Here is a 26,687-nt window from a genome sequence, read left to right as displayed (position 1 = left end):
GAAGATGTTAGTGTTGTTATTACCCAGAAGAAATGTCTCCAAACTTTTGTACAGGAAGGCTTTATAATTGTTTTAACACACTTTTTTCATTTACATTTTATTTACATTGACAGACAGTTAAAATCATGATTAAGGGCTTAAAAATGAGATTTTAAAACAACAAGCTTAAAGGTAAAGGTGTTCTATGAATAGATGCAGAAGAGATGGGAGTTGGTCCATTGACACAGACAGTGCAAAATGCCACAGGGGTTTTTTCAGCTCTCTGGACTGGTGTACGGACACACCACACAGACCTGTGCGATGTCATCATATTCATACGTCCTCTTCAGGAAAGTGTCCGTTAGCCTCAGTCCTGATATGCTCTAAAAAACAGAAATGAGGAGGGGGAAAAATCTAGTTTTTAAAGAGGTCATATGCTACACTTTTATGTCATTTTATTGTACCCCAGTAATGATGATTATTGCACCTAAAAATGATTATTTTATTTAATTTTACATGATTGTTTCGGTAATCACGTGCCACCTTTTCTCTGATCCCATTTTTTGGAACACTGTACCTTTAAGAGAATCTTTAAATGACTTTTAAATAACCTCTTGGCATGTTATAGCAGGTGTTGTCAATCATTTCACATGCAAAGTTGCTAAATATCAAACAAGTTCCTGAATTAATTTGAATTCAAGTAGTAAACAGGATACAGAATCATTTATATATAGTACATGATATTTTGAAAATATATTTAATACAGAATTAAAATGGAACTCCATTAAGTGCAAAATAAAGAAATTACAGAAATTCTTATAATTGCTGTCATTTTTTAAATATACTGTATTTTTCTATATGAAAACTCATAAACATGTTATCAGCATACATAAAATGTGTATTTAATTGATTTCATTATATTTAAGGAAAAAAATATCAAAATGTATCCCCTAATTATATTTCTCAATATTTATTTTTATAAACTATTCTGAAAACATGTGATGGACATTTTGCAGCGCTTTAGAAAAAAAAAAATCATAAAAATCAACAATTTATTATATAACATTACATCTGTCACACAATTTAGAGAAATGTGTTGATTCAGTTGACAAAAAAAAAAAGCATAATTAGTTACAATTTATTATATAACATTACATCTGTCACACAACTTGTGTTGGACTAATGAAACTCCTCTCGTGTTGATTTTTTTAGAATTATAATCCAGTAAAATCCTATTATCATTCTGATTCAGATTTCATTTCAACATCCTGTGGACTGACAAGGATTTCTTGACTTGAACATTTTGCCTCTGCTATATATGCATGATAAAAGCCCACTGATGAAGTCTGAGTTTGGTGTACCTGTAAACCCTGGACGGAGGACAGTAGTTTGAGAGGGATGGAGAGGGATGCGCTGGGGCTGAGTTTCCCCAGCTGTCTGCCTGACACCCCACACCAGTGAACGGAGCGAGTGTTACACATCTCCAGCACCAGATCCATGGTCCTCTCACTGACGGCAAACAAACCAGCGCTTAACACTGACAGCTTACAGAACAAACACACAGACAGACGCACAGCAGCGCTCTCACCTGCAGTTTGTGATTTTACAGGTGATGTCGAAGGGCTCCTCTAGACTGACCGTGTCTGGGATCAACTCCAGAGAAAGCCTGACGTCACCATAACCAGGAGCCTAGAAGAGAACAGGGGGAAGTATCACGAGTTATGTAATCTGATTACTAGTAATGCATTACTATTAAATACCGCAGTTACTTTTTCGAAAACGTAACGCATGTTACTTTTTCCAATGCATTCACTGACACCTCTCGTGTTGAAGAAGGCCTGAGTCTTATTAATTTCACTTTTGGTGTGAAAGAGCCTTTACAGTTGACAAAAAACATAACTTTTGGGGTTTTTGTTATTAAAAAACAAATAAGCAAGCCCTGCTCACATGACAAAAAGTAATGCATTACTTTCCATGAAGAGTTCCTAAGTATTGCAATTAGTGACGCAATATTGTAATGCATTACTTTTAAAAGTAACAATCTTGCTGCTTTGTGTGGAAAGGACTGATGAAATACTTCATCTGATTAAATAAGCTGAATTCTTGCAAGTCTTTATTATGATTTTTTTTAAATCCAGTGCACCATTCTCTGGAGCTGGCTGGTCTGTAGACGTCCTCTCTCCCCAAGGTTGGTTTTCCACACAATGTCTAGTTTGCCGATCACCGTCACTCCCTTGATGACCCCGGCCTTCTCTGCAAACTCTGGCTTGGGCTTCAGACAGTACAAATACTGCCTCGTGTCCAGCGGCTGCAGATACGACATCCTCCCAAACGTTGACTCGCTGTAGAGACAGAAGAAGTTGCACACAAGTTTAACGGATTTTTTGATGGAAAGTAAGTTCAAAAGAACAGCATTTATTTGAAATAGAAACATTTTGAAACAAAACAAAAAAACTAATTCCAAACTATAAATACATGGACCCAATCATATGTAAAGGCTACCTCTCAATGCCAGCAGACACATTGTTGAGCTCAGTGACGTTGTACATCATGGAAGGCTCCAGAGAGACTTTCTCCATGAACATTGGGGATGTAGTGATGTTCTGGATCTGTGCTTCTAGAAACACCTCATCCGTCTGAAGGGTCAAAGGTCAAAAGCATCAAATCAGACCGGCTGCTGAGATCCAATCATTTATTCAGCCCTGGTAAGATTTCATGCAGTACTGTACTGTATGTAGATTCATATTTTATACACAATATCCTGGAGAGATACTTTATTTGAAGGGCTCCACATAAAGAATTTATTACATTTACCATTAAAGATCAACTAAAAGTGCTCATACTATGATTTCAGATCTGAGCGTCGCAGAAGTTGAGTCATTTTCATGTAATAGTAGTCTTGGTATGCGGCCCCTCAAATCAAGCTCAAGTGAAATTTGTTGAATTTTTGCAGAGAGCAAAATAAAGCAGCTGCTCAGTTGATCTCCGGCCGGTAGATTAGTAATATTTTGAGCTGATATTTCAAGTAGAGGTTAGTTCATGCCTGTGGATCAACAGCACCTTTTGACAGAAGTATTGTTATTGTTACAGCATGAAGCAAAGATCCCATGCCAAGCCTGATTAATTCAATAATAAAAAAAACAAAAAAAACAACAACAATTTTGAAAGTATGCATTTGCGGTTAGACTATAACATGTCACGGCATCTCTTTAAACTCTTTACTCCATTACAATTGATTCTAATGACATATACAGTAAGAGAGTGTACATGGCGGTATGCGAAATCTGTCAAATCAGTAAAAAACAAGCATCAATTTCCCCCAGTCTAAGAAAACAAAAGAGTGAATATGTTTTCTCCAGAGTCAGACATGTATGATTGATTTAGTGAGCGGTGAAGCACAAGCAGTGAGAGGAAACAAGGAAAACAGAAGGAAAATATTTCTCAACTTTTCTTCCACTAAATTGAAATTTCCAAATAAAGTCAATCTTAAGAATGGTTTTAACTTTAAGAAAATATTGTGTAAAAATAAATGTTAGTTACTGTAGCTTTATGCTCTGTCTGTCTATTCCTCCTTTTTTAAACAACTTAATTTTGGCTTGGCCTCTCGGGCTAATTGTTAATATTAATATTAATGAAACATTTATAGCCAAACACCTATTTAAGCCTTTTTTATGCTACTGTTATAGGTAGTGTAACCTTTCTAAAACCTTTCCAAATGATAACAAAATAACATTTTATCCAATAAAAGTTATGGCAATAATGACAAAAAATGGCAAATTAAAAAAAAAAAAAAAACTAATGGGATAATAATGAATGAATTATTGAATACTGAAATACTTTTCTCATGTTTTCTTCTTGCTTGTTTCAAAAGACTTTAAAGAGAAGGAAAGAAACAGGTTATGCTGAAAAAAAAAAAAAGTTGCAATGAGAAGGGAAAACAATTACCACTGAACTGAGGTCACTCTAATGGAGGAATAAAACACAAAAATAAACATTAGAGAAGTGAAGGTTACATGCACCAGAAAATGACAATATGTCAGTTTTCTTTCTGAGACAGCGTAAACGTGAACAAAACAACTAATTATGAATGAAACACACACTACTAAAAGAGACATCAAATAAAAATGGGTTCTTAAAAAGCATAGCCTCACTATAAATGATTTCATAAGCAGCGAGGCAGTGCAAAAAAAGGAGGTTAAACAGTATGACTGTGAAAAATACTATAAACAATTATGCTTAGGCATAATTCTTTAAACGTTATAAAAACACAGAAATGTAAACTAAACTTACCTCAGCATTGTAGAATTTGGTTTTTACATCTAGAGGCTTGAGAACCTGGTTCAAAATAGAGTTGAAACTGAAGTTTGATTGTACCTCAACAGAATCCATGTCAAATTCAGTTTATCGCACAACTCAAGACTGCTCTTCAATACAACACTCTGCTGACTATCTTCTGATGCACCGAGCAGCACAAGATCTCATGCTGGAGTTCAAATGTCAAGCTTCAGTGTAAATTAAAAGTCTCGGCTCTGTGCGAAACGGTTTGGGAGTGATGCGTGGAGCCGGCGTCCAATCACAGCGCAGAATGACTGAGCGGAGGAGGAAATGAGCTCACCTGAAACTTGAAGAACTTTCTAAAGTACAGCTTCTCTCCCGTCTGAGTGGTGTAACTGACGGCACAGACCAAGCTGGAATCAGACGAGAAACACATATGGTGAGGACAACAGCATTTTAAAATGTTTTTGGTAGCAACATAACTGTCGCAGCATGTAACAGCATTTGCAATGCATTTGGTTTCAGTAATGTCACATAATTCTAATCATGAAGTAGTTATAGGTATGGAAGCCCGTTTCCGCCACTGAATTAAAACATATAAAAAAAGGTTATTGCGATATCACAAATCTGATTTTTTTCCTTCACAATTGCAAGTTCTAAAGTCTAGTTATGAGGGGAAAACAGAATTGAGAGCTTATATCTCATAATTCTGACTTAACTCGCAATTGTGTGTTATAAAGTCAGAATTGTGAGAAACAAACTCGCAATTCTGAGAAAGTGACAATTGCAAGATATAAACTCACAATTCTGATAGAACCGCTCAATTATATGATATCTCTCAATTCTGACTTTATCTCTCACAATTGTGGGTTTAAACCATGCAATTCTGAGAATTAAAGTTACATTTAAAATAAATGTTTTTTTTTTGTTTTGTTTTTTTAATTCAGTGGTGGAAACAGGCTTCCATAGAGATATAAAGCCAAAAAGAAAAACAAAGACTTGAATTGTCCCATGTAGAATTGATTGGATTGTGAAAAGTTGGTTTGGTTAGATCTGAGTGTGCGTTTATTTAGTGTGTTGAGTGTGCAAGTATTATTTATTATATTATATTATTTATTACAATTTTGAAGTATTTTATATTTTCAGTTTTCTATTTAATTTCAGTTTACATTTTAGTCATTTTATGAAGTGCTTTTGTAATTTTCATTAGTTTTTAATATTTCTGTTTGGCTTTAATTGTATTTTTTATTACAGTTTTAGTTAATCAATACGTTACGCTTATTTGCTTCAGTTAGGTTTCCATCAGGTTTTTTAACATTTATCTTTTATTTTATTTCAGCTCTCTATAAATTACTAAAAATAACTTCAATACTTTTAGTTAACAATAGCAACACTAGATTCACAAACTATCATAATTTGATTAGAAAACTTTATTATATTAATACTAGTGGTGTCAAATAATTAATCACAATTAATCGCATCCAAAACCCTAAAAGTTTTTGTTTACATAATATATATTTGTGTGTACTGTGTATAATTATGTATATATAAATACACACACATGCATGTATAAAATTCGAAAATATTTACATTTATATATTTATATTCATATCATTTATATTATATATAAATATTTAAAATATAAACATAACTTACTTTTCTGAAATATATACATGCATGCGTGTACATGTATTTATATAAACATAATAAATACACACAGTACACACAAATATATATTATGTAAACAAAAACTTCTATTTTGGATGCGATTAATCGCGATTAATCGCTTGACAGCACTAATGAATACAAACCATTATATTTCAGTTTTATTTAAAATACTAAAAATTATTTTTAATACTTTCAGTTTTCATTAACAATAACAACACTGGATTTAAAAACTGTCATAACCTTTATGATATTAATGCAAGCCAGCATTACATTACTAAGAACTCAAGGCTTTGAGTGTTTAGAGCATCAGGAGTTACGTACATGTGTGTCCCGATCTCCTTGACCTCGTGATGGATGACATCATCGATGCAGCACTCGGGCTTGAGCTCTGAAACGGCAGAGTTTGAAGCAGATAGATTTAACCTCTGGGAGCTCGTCTGCAGGTCCGCCTGAGAGAGGAGAGAATCATGGGATATCAAAACAGCTGCCACAGCTGCAGGAGATACTCGATCACTTCCCACGAGCCGTTACCTTCACAAGAATATCTTTGACCACTTGATTGCTGTCGTTGTGCACGCTGATGTAACTGGAGAAGGTCTCGCCAAGGAAAATATTTCTGTACAGGAAATAGTGAGAATGCATTTTTCGAATCGCTGGAGCGCTGAGAGATTAAAATGTGCATGTGGCACTTTCCACAAATAGGACACAGAATGTGAGGTGCTTAACCTGCAGAAAATGCTGGTCATTCACCTATGAGCTGATTTATTTCTATTCTGTTCATGGAATGTTTGTGATTTTTGTAAACTGCTGTCTAGACACTTTATTTCTGTCATTTTGCCACTTTTGGTAACACTTTGCAATAAGGTTCTATTTTTTTGACATTAGCAATAACTAACAATAAAAAATACTTCTAAAGCATTTTTAAAAACTTAATTAAAACTTTATTGTTAATTTCAACATTAGTTAAGAAAAAAATTATCAAAAATAATAATATTTTTTTTTTTAAATGATCAAAAATGTAAAAAAAAAAAAGTAAAAAAAATTATCAAAATTTTTTAATATTATTTCATGGACTTAAAAAGATGAACTAAATAAACAAAAAATAATTGTATTTTTAATAATAATTTTTCAAAGTAATTTTAGCAAAGATGAATAAATACTATAACAAATGCATTGCAGCATTATTTATTAACTTTATTTTGCTAGAAAAATGCACATTTTCTGATTTGGGATAAAGAGAATACAGACATTTGATGTGTTTTAAACTAGATTATAATGAATTATAATTTTGCTTTTTCGATTATAGTTAATCAAACAAATCTAATGGTTCTAAATATAAATAATAGAATTTTAGAGGCAAAACTTTTTTTTTGCCATTTTGCCTCTAAATATTTTAAAAAGTAAGGCAATACTAAAGTGCACCACGTTTGTGGAAAGTGCCATGAACCCATAAACGAATCAAAAATAATTCAGAAACTTTTCAGTTATCAATATGCATATAATTAGATTTTCTTATAGAAACATTACCCAAAATTCTGTGGCAGCGTGAGCATTTCCCCAAGGATTAGTGTCTCTGCCCCCTTTACGGTCGATGGATCGTCTTTCATGAGTCTTATGAACAAATCACCTGCAGACATGTGATATGCTGAGCTGTAACCCCTCCTGAGTGACAGTCGCTCTTAGATTTAGATCACTCTAGACATCTACATCAATAGATCGTTACATCTGTGTCTTATTTATGCTTAAGCAGCCATTTTTGACATGTAGGTCACAGGCCATGATTTTCCACCATGTATAAATCTCCAGATGTATAACATCTCCTGGATGACACAAATATAACATCAACATGTATAAATCATCAAATTCTGAGCAATTACCAAACAAACTGTTTGCAAGCCGTGTTTCTGCTGATTATTTATACAAAAAAGCATAACAAAGTCACTTCATGTTTCCAGCATTACAATCTCATCCATGCTGATTTATAGGGGAACATATTTCAGCCCCTTTTATATATAGAAGTGCTCCTCAGAACTGTCACAGTGACACGCGGCTCTGGAGCACAGCGCTAGAGATCGCCTTTCAGAGCCATCCGCTACCTGCTAAAGGAAAACAAACACTGCAAACTGCTGATCTATCATATCATACGCGGGATCTCACAGAGCATCTTCCATTATACAACACAATACTGCAGACCAGAGATCAGCGGCCAAAGACTGACTGTCATGAAGTACGAGATGTCTGAACCAGAGCCGCAGGCCAAAGACTGACTGTCATGAAGTACATATGCCTTTGATGATATGTCATAAATATATATATATATTTATTCAATCAAGTTTAATTTCAGCCCTTCATAATGAACAGTTTGGGGACCTCTGGTTTTAATATGTATATTTACAAATGATTCTGTATTTGATTTCACAAAATATGTGATTTCTTCTAATGTTTCTTGATTAGTAATGAGATCAAAGTTAGTGTAAGCGTCTCTGGACTGCACCTGGAAGATCTCGGTCCTCACACGTCACTGGCATGTTTGTAAACAGTGTGGGTTTGGTCAGCCGCATCACTGGAGAGAGAAACACAAGAGACTGTTAATATGAAATATTTAAGGTTGATGAGAGTAACAGTAACAACTCTTTGTGTAGTTTTAAACGCTCAGTTGATTCAAGGACCTACAAAGCAATAAACTGCTATTTTCTGATATATGTAGTTCAGTGTCTTCTTAGTTCAATGGACTCATATTTCACTGTAGCAGGACTGTTTGCACTCTCTAATCATTTCTGATGACAATAGGTCAAGAACCTGTCTGTAGTTAAATGTCACACAGTAATGAAAATCACCCAGACATAATACTCTATAATCAATCTGATTCAAATCTGCATGAAACATTATAATGACGTGCATCTACAATCCCCTGGTGGTCTTCAGTTATTTAGTTTATGTTTTTACTCTTTTTCTTCTTCATTGGATTTGTAAGAAACCTGGTGACTTTTGTGGCACCTGCTAATATATGAACACACACACACACACACACACACACACACACACACACACACACACACACACACACACACAGAGGAAAGAAACGTGGATGGTGTTGACATGGTTAGACGATGTTAAATGGTCTTTCAAAGTTCAAACACCAATCTGCCTTCCATCAATGTTACTATTACTTTTCTTTTATATGTGTGCTTTTATAAAGGTGTATAATTTTGATTGTCTAGCACCATGAAATCCCCTTAAAATACAAAATATCTAAGCATAAATATTACTGAAACAAAATATAGAACATGTATTTAATTAAAAAAGGCTACATTCATTGATGTCAGTCTGTTTTGATTGTTGAGGATCACAAATGTGAGCAGGGGTTAATAATGATCAAGAAAATAATGTCAGAAAGCAAAAATTCTTAACGCTTAATTTTCTTTATGCAAAATATAACTTGTATTTATGTGCTTGTTTATGTTAGTTTACACTAGTTTCTCTAAGCTACTAAACATACCAAGATAACAAACATGAAAATGACTGTCAAGAATAAATTCATTTGTTGTTCTTCATACTTTGTCTGATAATGCAACACAGCACCTGTCGTTTGTTTACTTCTGGACAACTCGATAGAAAATTACTAGACTAATATGAATTGACTGTTTTTAAGAAACGTAGTCTGAATGATAAAAAAAAGTAAACACTGTACCGTGGCACACACGTAATGAGCCGCAGTACCGTTAGATGTGAGAGACAGTCTCTTCTGAACTCAGCAGAAATGATTAGCATTAGCAGCTAGCTACAGTGGGCATCTCAACGATATTTATGAATGAACCGCAACATTGTTCAAACATTGAGCTGCGCCCTCGGTACTCTAGGAAGAAAGTAAACACCCGCAGTACCTTTTAATGCGAGCAGATGCTCTTGTTTTGCTTGGCTGACATCCATCTTGTCTGCGGCACTGGACTGACCTTTGACCTGCATATCAGCTGCTCACGGCGAGTACAGAGGGACAAACCGCGTTTCAGCGACACCAGCAAATCAGCAGATACTACGTATGTTTATAATTTTAAAACTATTTTATGTAACAAAATTAGTCATAAGATATAGACGTTTTTAAAACTCCAGAATGTCATAAGTGCATGTTTTTATGAAAGGTACTGTAGCTGCTATATACACTGTCTAATATATGATACTGTGAGTTAATTGCTTAATTAACCCTTGTGCGGTCTTCGGTCAGTTTTGATCGGAGAATTTTACATTTTTAAAAATCGTACCTTTACCAGAATGGTATGAAACTTGGTGACTTTTATGGCACTTGTTATGTGAACGCACACATACAGAATTATACATACTCAAATGAATTGGTATGCTATAACCATATAGCCAAAATGAGTCAGAAGACTGAAATAAGAGGTTAAAATCAGGTCAGACCTAGAAGGATTAAGCTCTGATAAAGCATTCCTGTTCATTTTTGTCACATTTTTATAGAACTGTAATGTTTTGTGTAACAAAATGCTTTCTGTGTTCAGGTTTGAATAGTAATAATAATGCAAAAAAAAAAAACACTTCAAATCAACATTTAAAACAACAAAAATATAAACCTTGACAAAAAGTAGTCTTTGAGAATGCCTTAATATACATTTAAATCCACAACCTAATAAAAGTAAACAATTATGTACAAAAACAACTAGGGAATTCACAAGCCTCTCTATAGAGTCCTATACAGGAATCTAGTGGTTACACCATGAAATTACAGGTTTTTCTTTTTTTTTGCTCTCACCAGGAGGTGCTAATCTGCCTTCAGAAATTGGTCTCTATTTTAATCTGAAATACTGCATTAATTGAAAAATAATTGTAAAAAATTAGAAACACAATTTTTTGTACTATTTTCAATGGGAAAAATTGATCATAATTATTGCATAAATATTAATTAGTACCATGAAATTCTCTCAGAATACAAAAGAAAAAAATATTATTGAACAAAAATATATTAGATTGATTTTACTGAAGAAAATAAAAGTTAAATTTCAAGACCATGAGTGTGACTCCCAAATGAGGAGCGCACAACAATTAAAAAACAACACTTTTTTTCACACAAAATTAAAAACACAAAATCCCCCATACTCTTAATAATAATAAAAAAAATTATCCACTATGTTTTTTGTTTATATTATTAATGTGGATGATTTAATTTTACTGTTCAATTTTTTTTTTTTTTTATATGTTTTTAGTTTTGTTTATTTGTAGTATTTATTTTTTAAGTCTCGCTAAAATAGTAACAACTGGTTAAGGACGACTGGATTAGAAGATTAAGCTCAACAGGATATTTGATAATAAGGCATCACACACCATCCACCGTGGTAACTAACGTACATTTAAAACGGTAGTTTAAAAAAACTTGCCATTAGTTAATCAGATCATTCTGTGTTTTTAAATGTTTGATATCTGACTGTGAAAAGCTACCAAATACTTGAGTAGTGGGTCAAATACTGATAAACAATTAAAATTGTAATTACATGTAGGGTTTAGTAAATGGCTGTTGTTAAATCCACTCTTGATCTCTTGCAACAACCCTCTGACATTAACAACAATAATGTGTGTAAATAAAAGGAAGACTGCTGTTGTAAAATACGCTCTTGATCTCTCGCAACAACCCTGTGACATTACAACAATAATGTGTGTCTACATTTTAATATTTGTAGTATTTTCATGTGACCATTAACCAAAATCAAATAAAATAATTTATTAAATATTTTAAGTTAGTCTGACTATTTCATTTGAAATTTGCTTCAAGTAAATATATAATTTTTATTATATATTGGGAGTCTGATGTCATAAAATGTAAAGATCCAGGTAACCTCTTTCACTGACGAAATATCACCTTAACTGGCTTGCTGATGGAGTTATTATTATCAAAATTATTTAAACTCTCTGAATAGGTTGGAGATGTACAACTCAACATGAAGATGGCACTCTTGTTCCTTTAGGAGAGGAGGTGGTCTTCACCAGGAGGTGGCGCTCTTGTGAGGATTATATTTTCAGGACTGCGTGAGAGTGTCTTCTCTTCACACACGATCGCATTAGTTGGTTTATGATTTAGGCTATGTATTTCATGTGTTGGGTGTGCACAGTTTTTGGCTTACACATTTATTTACTTATTTATCTAACTACATTTCTAATTTATTTTTGGCTGATTTATTTATTTATTTTTGGCATTTTGTTCTTACTTCATGTCTATTTTACGCTCTTTGTTAACTTATCCTCGTTAAGATCTAGTAAGATCTCTAACCTGACTTTGGTTTCAAGTTTGCAGTGTGACTCTAAACAATCCACAGTCCAGCAGATATACACACAAAAAATCTCCTCACACACACATACTCACAAAGCGTAAATAACATCTTTGTTTCCCTCTAAACCAGGAGGAAAACCACCAGGCAAACGACCTCACAACACAGACAAAGATCAGGTGGAGATGGAGGTCCACAGAAACTCAACAGAAAGCCATCAGATGGAAAGTTCACAAAGAAGAGAAAACACCCCGGGAAGCAGAAAAGATGAAGGTACAAATATCACAATTATCTCCTGAATTGTCTTATTTTGGAGTAGTTTTGTATTATATATTGTGGAGTTTTGTGGTTTTACAAGGGTTTATTAATCAATTAATCAATTCTCTAACAGGCTCTGAAGGGAAGAAACCTAAATGGGATGAATTCAAACAAAAAAAAAAAAGAGTTGAAGCAGAATCGCCAGCAGAATGAGAAAAAAGAGAGTTACCTGATTGTCAGCAGAGCAAAGCAAGTGTGGGAAATTGTAAGGAGGTAAATGTTTCTAATTATTTATTACGTGGGAGAATGTTGTCTGTGGGTGTTTATTTTGTTATGGGTCTTTTAAGCCCTTTTGATGCTGTCAAATAATAATAATCTCTCATAAAACATCTCAGGATCAGCAGTTATTTTGCGAACCATCATCAACAAATGTCATTTCTATCACGTTTCAAATTTTATTTCTTTCTGTGATGGGAAGTAAGGATTTAATGCATCCTAAATGCACACAATAATTAATAATTTAACACATCTTGCATAATTTGATCAAGAATTAAAGCATGATTAAAAAGAATGCAGAATAAAAATATGGTTCGCAAATATTATTTATATTTTCTGTTTTCTGAACTACTTCTTTCCTCACTGACACTGTTGCTTGTTATGGGTCAGATTGTTACGTACAAAGTTGTTTTTTGTCTGACTTTGTCATAAAACTTATTTTTTTTAGACAGCAATTGTTTTGTAAATCATTTTGACAGTTAATTCTTAAGTGGTTTATGTGTATGGCAACTTTTATAGTTGTTTATTTAATAATATTTTAACAAAAGTGACATACAAAAGAAGTTCAAGAAACTTTTAATGTGATTTTCTTTAAACAAACAAAAACTAGATAAATATATAAATTTTAGTTAAAAACATTTAGTTTTAATATCAAGAAGTGTCAAAGCAAAGATCATTCCTAACAAATGAACAAAGTCCTGTTCAAATAAACATCATAAGACAAAAACCTGGAACATGAAAGTGCAAAGGTTGAAGAAACACTCACATCTATGTGTTTTGTGGAAATACAGGAAGGGTTGTGACAAGCGAAAAAGGACCAAACAGATGAAAGAACTACAGAGACTTGTGAAGGAAAAATTAAAACAGTAAGTAAAACCTCTTAAATGTAAGTAAAACCTCTTAAATGTTTTTAACTCAGTATTCACTGTTTGTTTCTGTCAGTTTCTCAGTAAATTATAATGCAGTTATTGTGTAAAACATAGACTGAAACACATTCTCTCCTAAAAGTGTTGTTTGACTTGATTCAGAATGAGAACAATCCATGAATTTATGATCCACTCAAAGAGGAAATGTTAAATTCCTCCTGCAGGAGTAAACAGCAGGTGGGGGCAGTGATGTCGGCTTTTAAGGGGACCGTCAGACAGATGCTCAGGCACTCAGAGAAATTGGAGAGCATCATGGATGAAATGAAGCAGATCCTCACACCAGTGGCACAGAAGTGAGTTTTTAGGGTTGTCTACTGAAATTAGTTTTGCATTTTTTTTTTTTTATTATTGTCTGCGGTTCATTTTTAATTGCTAGATTTATGTACACTAAATGCATCGTTACCAAAGTTATTTTTGCTAGAAATCCTGCTAAAAAAGTGGTTTATGTATAATGAAATGCCTATTTATTTATCTAACAGTTGGGTAATGTAATGAATTAAATACAAATCTTTTAAGTTTGTATTATTTAATACATTTTTTTAAATGAGTTTATTATTTATTTTATTTATTTAACAAACTCAAAGCAAAAGTTATGATTATGATGATTTTAACAGAGAAATGACAATTCTCAAATCATTATGTAACACCTGAGTTAAAAAAAAATAATTCTTCATTAATTGAAATGAAGATGAAAAGAAATTATTAGATGAAAAACATCAATCAAAATTAGAAACGTTGAGATAGCAAATGACTGAATTTAAAATAGGGTTATTTGAAGTATTAAATTACTAAAACTGTAATAAATTAGTGCCAAAGAGAAACGTTAAAAATAAAAACATTTAAAAAGCGCACAGAAAAATTGCTAACATTTAAATAAAAATGTAAAACAAAACTAAATATAAAAATTCAAAATATGCATAAATACTACAAGAGTAATAGCGTCCATCAGTACTGTCATGTGATACAGTTTTCTCTTAAAACGTAATTTTTGGGTGTATTAATGCATTATGCTCCCTCTACAGGGAGGCCGTCATTAAAGTTTTTCTGGACTTCTTTGCACATGCTGCAGCCAAACAGAGAACGGTGAGTGTTGTGTGTTTACTGCTGCCTGCTGTCTAATGTCTGTTGTGGTGTGATGTGTTTCAGGAGATGATCGAGTCCATCAGAGAGGCGGTCGTGTACATGGCTCACACACATGACGGAGCCAGGGTCACCATGCACTGTTTATGGCACGGCACTCCCAAGGTTAGCACTCTTTTAAACGTTATTTTAGACAACATGATTGCTGCTGTTTGACATGTTTTTTTGTCAATGCTCTTCTTTTTTTTTCAGGACCGAAAAGTTATAGTAAAAATGATGAAATCATACATTGGAAAGTTTGCAATGGTATGCTGGCCTTCCTTATCTTTATAGTATGATTGGGTTTAATAGAATAAAAAAAAGGATCTATATAATCACCTATTAGTTTCTATAATAGAAAATGAAGAATTTAAAGGTGCCATAGAATGGAAACCGGTATTTACCTAGGCATTGTTAAATAATGAGAGTTCTGTACATGGAAGTGACATACCGTGAGCCTCAAACACCATTGTTTCCTCCTCCTTATGTAAATCTCATGCATGCAAAAGACCACTAAAAAAAAGAGGTGAATCCCAACACAACACTGACTGTGACGTTAGAGTCGGGATCATTAATGTTTACATCAGCTCATGTTCTAGGCCAGCCGGACCTGCACAGCTGAATCATCAATGCAGTGTTGCCAGCTATTAAAACAAACAAAACCGATAAATACATTAAAATAAACCAAAATAATTTCTAATCTTTTGCAATTAAGATAATATAAAGATATCGCTGACCCTAAACAGCAACGTCCTTATTAACTTTCTAAATGTCAAAAAAGTGGAAAAGACAAGTCCAAAAACGCTTATAACAGTGGGATCTGGGAACACAGTGGCTGCATGCGCACTCTCACTCACAACTCTCTCTCAAGCCTCGTTCACTCCACCAGTGTCTCGCTTCTTGCTAAATCTGTATCTTCATCTGGTACAGGCTCAAACGGTTGGATGCCTAATCTCTCCATGCTTCACGCCGGTCAGTAGAGATCTGTTTGCTGTGTGAGCTACTGAAATGATCCGTGTTGTGAAATAGCCAATCAGAGAAGAGCTCAACATTATTATTCATGACCCTTCCAAATAAGGTAATAACAGACCATTTCATACTAGGGACATTTTTCTTGCTGAGCAAACAATGTTCCCTCTAATTTTTTTTCTTGCTGAGCAAAACTTTTCTCTATTGGGCGGACATTTCGGCCATCTGTGCAAAAACATTCTTTATACCAGACATGTACAGTTGTACAGTGTAACTTTTAACTTTAATGTGCTATTTGTATTTAATTTGACCCGTGACTAAATGATGTACATTTTAGATTACCTGAGAAAACTTTATATTATATATATAATATATATATATATATATATATATATATATATATATAATATATACAGTATAATACACTGCCATTCAAAAGTTTGGGATCAATAATGTTTATTAAATAAGTTTCTTATGCTCATCAAGGCTGTATCTATTTGATAAAAATATTGAATATTATTTCACAAAATAATATTGTGAAATATTATTGCAATTTAAAATAAAAGTTTTCTATTTTAATATACTTTAAAATATAATTTATTCCTATGAAGCAAAGCAATTTTCAGAATCATTTCTCCAGTCTTCGGTGTCACATGATCCTTCACAAATCATTCTAATATGCTGATTTATAATCAGTGTTGGAAACCCAATGTTTTTTGGGACTTGTGGTGTATTTTTTCGGGATTCTTTGATAAATAAAAAGTTAAAAAGGACAGTGTTTATTCAAAATAGAAATTTTGTGTTACAATATACACTACTAAAATGTTTGTGGTCAATATTTTTTTTTCTTTTTTTAAAGAAATTAATACTTTTATTCAGCAAGAATGTGTTAAATGGATAAAAAGTGATAATAAAGACATATTTTTTAGAAAAGATTTCTATTTTGAATAAACGCTGTTCTTTTTAACTTTTTTATTAATCTAAGAATCAAAGAAAAAAGTAAAACGTTCAAAAAAAAAAAAAAAAAGTAAAAATATTAAGCAGCACAACAGATTCATCACTGATAATAAATTAGCAGATTAGAATGATTTCTGAAGGATAATATGACACTGAAGGCTGGAGTAATGATGCTGAAAATTCAGCTTTTGCTCCACGGGAATAAATTATATTTTAAAGTATATTAAAAAAGGAAACCAATATTAGAAATTGCAATAATGTTTCACAATATTACTGTTTTTTCTTCTGTATTTTCGATAAAATAAATACATCTTTGATGAGCAAAGACTCCATTAAAAAACAAGGTCAATTATTTATTAGGTTAATAATATAGGCCTAACATAATATAATATCAAAACAAACTGAAGCATTTAAACTGATAGAATAGAATAGAATAGAATAGAATAGAATAGAATAGAAACTGAAGCATTTAAACTGAGATCTGTAAGTTAAATATAAAAAAAAAAAAAAAAACGCGAACGTCAATTCTTCTATAGCTATCTAAACATCCCTATGATGTACAGTTTGCACACTACACCTGTGTGACTGTAAATGTCTCTGAGTTTTGTTACCGTTCTTTGCCCATCATCCGCTGTTTCCAGCACTTAATCAAGCCACTCTTCTTTAATACATGATGACGTTTTATTTCACATGTCATTGCGTTTGCGTCGGCTCTCGAGTTGAGCTATTTCGTAGGCTACGCAACCATTAAAATATTCGGTTTCAACAGCGACTCATTTGGCGCACATCATTCCCTTTCTATGAAACTGTAAACCGCATTCACCGGTTCTAACTCTTAACGTGATATCAACTCTATAGCGGTTTACCCGAGCATTGCAATTCATTCGCTTTCGCAAATAGCTTTCCCAACTCATTTATGCGTGTGCGCGGCACATTATTTCTTCTGCGCGGCAGCGATGGAAGAAGTGCGCGGCCGCGCACACGCGCGCAGCTTAGAGGGAACATTGGGTTGTAATGTAGATATCAGAGAACAATTTAAAGAATTTTTGCATTTACCTCAGCCACGTACCTTTTATGTAGATATCAGAGAACAATTTAAAATATTGTATCAGTGCATTCTATGGCACCTTTAATGAAATTAAATTTATCATACAAGAAATGTACTTTCATGTCAGCTGTTTAAAGATTCTTTAGTGATTGTCAAACACGACTGAATGAATTCAAGGTGCACTTATTCATTATGCAAAAATGCAGGTTATAGGTGTTTTTGGTTTCTTCTCACAATGTTCTTAGCACCATATTACAAAGTCTCTAAAGGGTTCTTTGCGAAAATAAAAAATTTACAGACTTTGTCTGCACACCAGAAACCATTAAACATAGGAAATGTGACACTGGAGCACAAAACCAAGTTTTAAGTTGCACAGGTATATTTGTAGCAATAGCCAAAAATACAAATTATTGTTTTTTCTTTTATGCCAAAAATCATTAGGATTTTATGTAAAGATCATGTTCCATGAAGAAATTTTGACATTTACTACCATAAATATATTAAAACTTAATTTTTGATTAGTAATATGCATTGCTTAGGACTTCATTTGAACAACTTTAAAGGTGATTTTCTCAATATTTTGTTTTTTTTGGCAAATAGGACGATGCACACAGCTGTATTATGCCATCAGCCCATTCCGTGTCATGGTTTCTCCACCGTGAGTTAAAGTGGACATTCGGCCTTGATATTAGAGGAACTATCATAAGGAAAGCCAGATTCTGAGCAAATAGATCTCTATTAATTCATGTGCATTCATGCTCTCATTTTCTCCATAGTTAGATGATGAAGATGGCCAGGTAATGAATCTACGAGTTTCTGCCATAATGCTGGAGATATTTACAGTAATACCAGTATTAATGTGTTACTTTGGATCGACCATTCATTCAAGTTTATTTTTAAATAACATTATCTTCATTTAAAAAATGCTGTATTGATGGCACAAACTAACAATGAAAATACTTTATGGTAATTTATGGTAACACTTTAGAAACCACTTCTCACTATTAACTAGTTGCTAATTAGCATGCGTTATTAGTACATACAAAACACATATTAATGCCTTATTCTGCTTGACCATATTTTTTTTGATCCCAACCTAAACATAACAGCTACCTTACTGACTAGTTCAGTGAGGCAAAATCATAGTTATTAGTGAGAATTTGTTCCCAAACTAAACTGTCTGTTCATATTATTGAATGGTCTTGAGCTAATGTGAACTAGCAATAAACATAACTATTTTTATTAACTAACAATAAAAAAGATGAATAAATGCTGTAATTAATGCATTGCCCTTTTCTACATAATGTTTGTTAATGCATTAACTAATAGGATGCTATTTAAAGTGTTACAATTGTTTTCAATAGAAATACTTGACATGAACTAAAAATGAAAAATACTTCTAAAGAATTTATTCGTTCTAAGTTCAAAATGTACTAATACATTATTAATATCAAAAGTTGTTTTTGTTAATATTGTTGATGGACCAGAACTAACATGAATTAACAATAAACAGTTGTATTTTTATAAACTAACAATGCTAGTTAATGCATTAAGTAATGGGTCTTTATTCTGAAGTCTATTTTTTTTTCTCAGTAGAAATTTTCGGAACATTACAGGGTTACCGGTTTTATTATTATTATTTTTTTTATGGTAATGGTTTGATAATTGTGTTTCCTGTAGCTTCATATGGCAGAGCACCGGGCTGGTCATCTGGTGTTGAAATGGTTGATGGTGCAGGATGCTACAATGAAGGAGGCAGAGAGAAAAGGCAAGGAGAAAATGTCAAACCCTGACACACTCATGTCACGGGTCACAGCTTTGAGCTTAAAAGCTTGATGGGAATTTTGAGAATACTTTTGGATTTCCTTTTCCGTTCTTAGAAGTCATTTTCTTTATGTAAACTTGCTAATAAAACAAATTGAGCAGTTTTCCAATGCTAACAAATGTTTTACGGGCCTGTCCAGCCTTATTTTATTCCCCAGAGCGTTTCTCCAGGATTCTTCTGGAGAAGGTAGGGATGGAGAACCTCAAGACGTGGGCTTCAGTCAACCGTGGTGCCATTGTTCTTTGTTGGTAAGTTTATGACCTCCGCAAATGAACGGATCTAAAAATAACAAAATACACTCCCTTTTATGCACTCTAGTAAGATAGAAAACTTGCTTTTGAATTGGTGGGTGTAAACATAGCACAGCAGGCATTGTTCTGTGAGCGCTGGTGAAATACACTGAACACACACAGTATAAAGTAGTATCATGTTTAAAGCCCCTGCTTTACAAAGCCTCCAAAAGTGCTTATCCTGTGACATCCCAAGCTCTCTATCGCAGCAAATTTGCTGCTTTTCCATCACGCTGTCTTTTAAACCATAATTATTAGCTGGAGGAATTCCCTTCAGTGAGCTTTAGGTTAAGCACATCTTCCACAGTCCTGCTTCATTATTCTATGCTGTTGTCTGTATGCTAATAAAGCACTAAACTATGGATCCCAGCTGCCACTGAAGCAGGCAAACCCTTGTGTTACATGCCGCAAAGGATTATGGGTTCTTTCCACTCCCCATCTCAGCCTCAGTCTTTGTGCATGACCTCTTATAATCTCCCTAAGACTTTAAGTAAGGAGAGATTTTTCTTTATATTTTAGCCTGGATTGTTTGTTTATTCTGATGTCATTTCCCCACCAATCAAATAGAAAATAAACGAACGCGCTGTATGCAGAGGCACGTTTAGCGTATGAGTGGATCTGTGAATTGGTTAATTGTATTTGATTGAAGTTTCAGCTGCTTTTTGGGGTTTTTCACTGTGTTTCCACAGCCTTCTCCAGAGTGCAGATGAAAGTGTTGCTGTAGAAGTGAAAGTTATGCTGAAATCCATCCTTCCTGAACTTCAGAAGGCCCAGAACTCGAAAGGAGTTGAGGTTCTGCTTGAAAAACTGGCTGATGTATGTAAATACAAAACACACAAAAATAATATTTATCTTTATTATTATTTTTCTTTTTATTCTCATGAAACCAATCAAGAACATGGATATACATGTTATATTTCACCCCTAAAATCAATGGAAACATTTTCATGAAAATCAAGCAAATGAACCTATAACGTGGACAGAAATGCTATGATAATATTGTTTGCACAACATTTAATATATGCTGATTAAAAAAATGTCAAAGACTAGATGGTTTTCACTTCTATTCCGAGAAACGAGGAAATGTGCTTAATTGTTATGAAAATGTCAATGGAAAAAACATAATGGACATACGGTTCTTTTTATCATTTTATTTTCTTTTGATTTTTGAGGTGAAATACAATCCAGAGATTTCTATACATTAATGCATTAAGAATAAATTTAATGCAGATTCTGAATTAATTACTTTTGAAGTATATTTTATATTAGCTTGTATTTAAATAATAATTATAATAATAGAATAGTAGTAACAGTAGAAATTATACAGTTTTTCTTTACAAAATAAAGAAAACATGTTAAAAGTGTAGTTTCACCCAAAAATACAAATATCGATATAAAATATAAAAATGGTAGGTTTGAATATGGAGGCATGTTTGAGTGCTTGAAAATGAATTGTGTTGCCCTGATCTACTTCCATCTGTCCTTGGGACTTCAATGATCCCCAAGGATTAATCTTTCAAGGATTATCAATGCCTGCATGAGCATGCTTTTCAGATTTAATTACATTCTAGTTGTCGACATTCTTATGGGTGTCACAATGGCCACCCTTTATTAAGTCAACAAGTTTTTGTAATTGTATCAGCACACCAAGCTATTGTAGTGAAGATGTCAGTTCTGATGTTTTTTTAAAGCACTGTAAGTTTTTGCCAAATAGCCCTGCCAATACAGAAGTTAACCTGATAGGAAATCTCTTTGCAATCTGTCCTGCTCAGAGTGCTTCCAGAGGAAACCAGTTGATGTAAATCATAAATCGGCTTTTCTTTATTGAAACTTACACAAAAGCCTATGCAAAATTATACATAGATATATAAAAAAAGCAATGAAGCTGAGCTTGTGTTCAGCCAGATGTTAAAACCTTCAACTGATTATTTGAAGCAGTGTTTGTCTACCCTGGATTACTTTTTAACCTCATGTTTTAACATTGCCCATAGTGGTCACAATGGTTCATTTTAATTACATTGTTAAAAAAAAAAACTAGATTTTTACTGTGCTGTAAAGTAATAATAAGAAACAATTGATCTTAGACAATTAAATTGTTGTGCCAAGGCAAGTATTTATTAACGGCATCCTTGTAAGAGCAGCCTGAAAAGGAACGTTGGTTCGTTAACCTTTTGCTTATAGTACAAAAGTTCCCCAATATGCATGTATCCAGCAGCACAAAAGCAAGCAGTGGCTAATTTGTTTAAAGACAGTTACTTAATTAATCTGGATGGTTTGCATATTTTGAAAAGAAGTCCATGTCCACCAAGTCCATGAATTAAAAATCAGTCCGTGGATGGAAAGTGTAGGTCAGCACATGGCAACCTAAAAACATTCTGCAGCCTTCTTTGCAGCCCTTTTCACAAACCTCACTTTCCCGCGATTCTTTATAGAGGATGTGTATTCATAGGCTTTCAACTTTGAATAGTAGTCTGAGAATTTATTGAACAGGATGGAAATTGGCATGCCGTTGAGAATAATTCCAAACGAGATGCACGCAAATGCAAAAATCCTGCCCAGAGGAGTCTCTGGAAAAATGTCGCCGTAGCCCACAGTGGAGATGCTCACCTGTGGAAGAAATGCATGAGGAATACTTGAGTGTGCCAGTAAAATGGACTAATGATGCACAATCTTTTAAGATTTAATAAAAAATCAGTCACAAATTCTCATATGCCAAAAATAAACAACAACATCATTCTAAAGATGAATAGAAGGGTTAAGAAGAGTAAAATGGGATTACACATAGAGGGCAAGCGATACATTGACGACAGATGCAGTACTCCACCTGGACTTATCACAGTTGTGAGGAAGCATTTCATAGCATTACAGCAGACAAACAGGACCAGGTGCTCTGGTTCTGTCAGTACTTTACAGAAAGAAAAAACTCATGATGTTACAATGATTGTTGGACATGTACCTTAGATATACCATCATAATCATAGAAGTATTTTGGAGTACCATGTATATCCCATAGTATATGGATAATCATTCAGTACCATGGTGTATACTTAAGTATCATTGCATTATCTCCTGATACCATCACGATACCGAAGTGCCACCAAAGTACCACTTATGCCAGAAATAAACTTGAAAAAACATATACTTACAGCTGCCCACCACCATGCATGTGGAATACTGGTGAAGTTTGTTTGATGCACATCATGCTCTACGGTATAGACCATGGCAGAGAAGGTGAAAATTCCCATTGCAATGAAGAGGAAAAGACAGCCCACTTGTTGGTAGCATTGTCGGAGTGTGAAGCCAAAAGCTCGAAGTCCAGTTGAGTGACGTGCTAGTTTTAGGATGCGAAATATCCTCATGAGACGCATGATGCGGAGAACTTGCCCCAGTTTACCAACCCGTCCTACAGTCTCTATATCGCTACCATGCTTCCCGTAGTCTTCATTCTCAAAACACTCTAAGATCATCTGAAGATATAATGGAAGGATTGCAATCAGGTCCACAGCATTCAGCACGCTCCTTCCAAAGCGTTTGAGATTAGGTGTGGACACAAGCCGGAGCAGATATTCCATGGTAAAAAACGCAATGCATAAAGTCTCAACATACTCACAGTGGGTCTTCCCGCTCAGCTGGCCGGTGGTCGTTGTATATTGCATTTCCTCTACCGTATTGAGAGTCATAGCCACGAGTGATACCAGCACGAAGAAACTGGATGCCACTGCCATGAGCTTGGCTGTGACCGATGAGAAGGGCTTCTCCATCATGTTCCAGATAAGGAAACGTGTATGACCGAAAGCCATATCCTGAAACAAGTCCTCATGCTCCTCAGTTTCCACCTCTGCCTCGAGTTCCCTTTGTATCTTCAGCTGTTCATTGAGTTCATCTTGCCGTTCCTCGAACGAAATGCGGCAGCAGCGATGAGTGTTCTTGATACGAACACCCCAGTAGTTGATCTCCTCCAAAAAATTGCGTGGGCACAATTCATCTTTGATCCAGAGAACTCCAGTCCTATAGAAGTTGAAGATGTTGTGGAAGATGTCTGGATCCCTGTCAAAGAAAAACTCATTGTTTTGGACAGTGTAATCATCACAGAGATCGAGTTTCCTGTTGTGGTCAGTATACGTTGCAAGTCGGCCAATTCTTGTCTTGGGATATTTTGCTGCTACCCTGTAAGAGATCTGGTAGACCTTGCCTCCGACGTTGATGTTCAGCATGTAGTTCTTAGTCTGAGAGGACAGTTTACTAGGGGTCGACATCAACCTCTCTTCTTCATCGTCTTCATACTCTGCATAGATGTCATATATATCCTTACTTAATTCCTGCATCGAATTCCATGGTTTTACCCAGTTGTGTTGACCAAAAGGAAGCTCAGAATCCACTGGATCCTTGGGAGCAGGGACTGAGACCCCAAGTTTATAATTGGGGAAAAGGCTTTGCCTCCTGCGTTTAAGCTTGATCATGATGCCAGTGTCCTCTCAGCCTGGCAGATGCACAGGTTACTGGGGGTGTAGAGGCATTAGATGCCTCTAATACCTCTGAGTCAGACCCTGAGCAACTGCAGGAAGCAGCACCGACTAATGTTGCTGACAGAGAGGATCTGAGTGCTTAAAGGTTTAAATGCTATGATCCTCTTCCAGACTCCCTCCACCAACCCTGATGTCTTTCATTGCCGTACATTCACCAATCTCCAATAGAATATGAGATTATTGCACACACTTTCCAACAAAGATATGATGTATTGGATTTATATGATGATATGGAGTTGATAAAACGATGCAAACTTGATCAAGATGTCAGTTATTTTTGTATCTTTTGTAGGGAAGACATTTATTTACAGGAATTTACTTTCTGAATGTAAGAAATTTGCTACAAATCAATGCTCTAATTGCAGAAATGATATTAATTACTTTTTTTTTTGCTGGAAAAAATGCAGCATAGGTGCTATGATGTAAGATCTTAAAAAGCACTGTTGTGGTACTAACCCCACCAAACACAACAATGGCCAAAAGTAATTTTTTATGATGCTACATTTCACTTAAACCATCAAAATACAAGGAAAAAAACACTGACCAATGTAACAAATGCTTTTAATTGAAAACAGTTAAAACGTGTCACTAAATGTTGCTAGATGACGTCATAATGGCGAGTTCGCTGATCTATATAAATATAGATCATTTGGAGAGTCTCAGAATCTAGATAAGGTATGTCCAAAAAATTTATTTGTTGCTAGGCTTTTGAAAAAAGTCTCAAAAGGGGTGCGGACGTCAATAAATATAGTGAAAAATTGCTAAATTGGCAAATCTGGCATTGACTACCGTTATTAATATTTCATTGGTCCTCTCTTGTTTTTGCATGTGTTCATAATTTCTTTGTATGTCAGCATGGCCAAATATTATGACATTGCATTGTCACAAATAAAACAACCGAATTTAAGCAACTATGCAGTGTGCTTACAATATCTTCAACACATTTTTTTTTTTTTTAATTAAGGGTGAAGATGTTAAATTTCCTAGGCCAGACTTCACTTTTGGCCACTACTATATGACAGTTCATTGACTTTCCAACTGACCATCAAACCATGCTGCAAAAACAAGCCACTTTTATGAGGATTGTGGACTTTCCTAGAGTTGTCGATAGAACTCGTGTTCACATTATTGATAAATGAGGAGACATACCAACAGAAAAGGATTTTAAAGCATCAGTAATAATTTGTATAATTTTGCACAATGCAGAGCATTTTTTAAAGCTGCAGTCCATAATTCTGTCTCTATGTCGCCATCTCTGTTTGAAACCTGCACTTTCAGTTATTTGTGGAATTATCATCTTTACGTTGGTTGTGCACCGGCATGGCTCCACAGCGCGGATGAATCTGATGTTTTGAGTTGATATGTGTGATATCAGTCATTGCACCGGTCTGGATATTCACTGTACTTCGAAATCACAGAATCTACGTCTTGGGAAGTATGACCCAAATAAGAATTTTCACTGGAAAATGTCTTCTGAACAAGTAATGTGTCTGCCATTTTTGTTCTGACCAGCTGAGGAAAATAAAGCATTAAAATACATTGCGCTGCCAATGGTGATTAAATCTAACAATCACTTAGCTCATATCGCATCAAACCATTCAAATTATTTTTATATTTTGTTCTCAAATTGTTAATGTTAACAACATCAGCAGTGTGTATTATCGTTACCTGCAGACTTCTGGTGACTATGACTGGTTCTAAAGTTGTCACTGATGATTGTCGTATGGACCTTTCTGGTTTACAAAACACCATCAAAATGTTGGTTAATATTCCAGCTGCTGTAAGAAAAGGCAATTAATGATTTGCCACCTGCAGCATCCTCACGTGCGATATAGCCTATAGCCTGGACTCCTTCTTTATGTTTATAGACATGACGTATTATGACTTATTATACAAATATTATATTTCAATGTCTTATTTAAATGATTTTATTATAGTTCCATCAAATGATTGGTGTTGCGCTGCTGTGACTTCATGGGTGTTTCTCAAATGGAAGGATGCATATCTCGGCTGCCACGTCATCAAACGTCGCTGAAGGCCATCTCAGACGGAAGGATCCTCGGAAGGCAGCCTTTGTTTCGCGTCCTTCATTCAGCTGAATTTTAAACTGGGATGTATCCTCCTCAATAATTTAAGCCACAGGGAGACTACACAAATGTGATTCATCGTATTGCACTGAATAAATGTAGAAAAAATAATGCAAAAAGGATAGAGGTTATAAAGATCTGTAATAAAGTATTTTTTAAAACGGGGATGCCATGACAGTGAGAGCGGGAACATGTGATGTAGCCACTTGCAC

The 26,687-nt window shown here is 34.4% G+C and overlaps 3 protein-coding genes across 5 annotated transcripts; 1 reads left to right on the top strand and 2 right to left on the bottom strand.

Moving 5' to 3' along the window:
• Positions 1-44: 44 nt before the first annotated feature.
• trappc13 (trafficking protein particle complex subunit 13) lies at positions 45-9,947 on the bottom strand. Of its 3 annotated transcripts, XM_042732184.1 has the most exons (13): positions 9,807-9,947; positions 8,417-8,485; positions 7,450-7,549; positions 6,454-6,538; positions 6,244-6,371; positions 4,595-4,667; positions 4,270-4,314; positions 3,925-3,942; positions 2,482-2,615; positions 2,123-2,321; positions 1,568-1,668; positions 1,341-1,488; positions 45-362 (listed from the first exon to the last, which is right to left on the bottom strand). In XM_042732184.1, exons 1-13 carry the CDS (start codon positions 9,886-9,888, stop codon positions 255-257), a joined length of 1,290 nt encoding a protein of 429 aa, XP_042588118.1. In that variant the 5' UTR covers positions 9,889-9,947; the 3' UTR covers positions 45-254. The 3 variants fall into 3 exon arrangements, with proteins under 3 accessions (XP_042588118.1, XP_042588119.1, XP_042588120.1); XM_042732185.1 differs by lacking the exon at positions 3,925-3,942 and having other exon boundaries at positions 9,807-9,946; XM_042732186.1 differs by lacking the exons at positions 3,925-3,942; positions 4,270-4,314.
• Positions 9,948-10,196: 249 nt separating this feature from the next.
• On the top strand, positions 10,197-21,088 carry pum3 (pumilio RNA-binding family member 3). The gene is given in 15 exon segments (XM_042731977.1): positions 10,197-10,206; positions 11,895-11,955; positions 12,327-12,440; positions 12,442-12,467; positions 12,586-12,626; positions 12,628-12,725; positions 13,520-13,594; positions 13,819-13,947; positions 14,677-14,737; positions 14,801-14,899; positions 14,987-15,040; positions 18,524-18,544; positions 19,428-19,515; positions 19,730-19,820; positions 20,552-21,088. Coding segments are annotated over 15 exon segments (1,230 nt in total). The 3' UTR covers positions 20,814-21,088.
• A 176-nt stretch (positions 21,089-21,264) lies between these two features.
• On the bottom strand, positions 21,265-24,843 carry kcnv2a (potassium channel, subfamily V, member 2a). The gene is made up of 2 exons (XM_042732183.1): positions 23,009-24,843; positions 21,265-22,469 (listed from the first exon to the last, which is right to left on the bottom strand). The coding sequence occupies exons 1-2, from the start codon at positions 24,320-24,322 to the stop codon at positions 22,227-22,229; spliced, it is 1,557 nt and encodes a 518-aa protein (XP_042588117.1). The 5' UTR covers positions 24,323-24,843; the 3' UTR covers positions 21,265-22,226.
• Positions 24,844-26,687: the final 1,844 nt, after the last annotated feature.

This window comes from Cyprinus carpio, chromosome B10, assembly GCF_018340385.1.
Source record: "Cyprinus carpio isolate SPL01 chromosome B10, ASM1834038v1, whole genome shotgun sequence".
In the NCBI taxonomy this organism is placed as follows: domain Eukaryota; kingdom Metazoa; phylum Chordata; class Actinopteri; order Cypriniformes; family Cyprinidae; genus Cyprinus; species Cyprinus carpio.
This window is presented reverse-complemented; position numbering and strand designations above follow the sequence as displayed.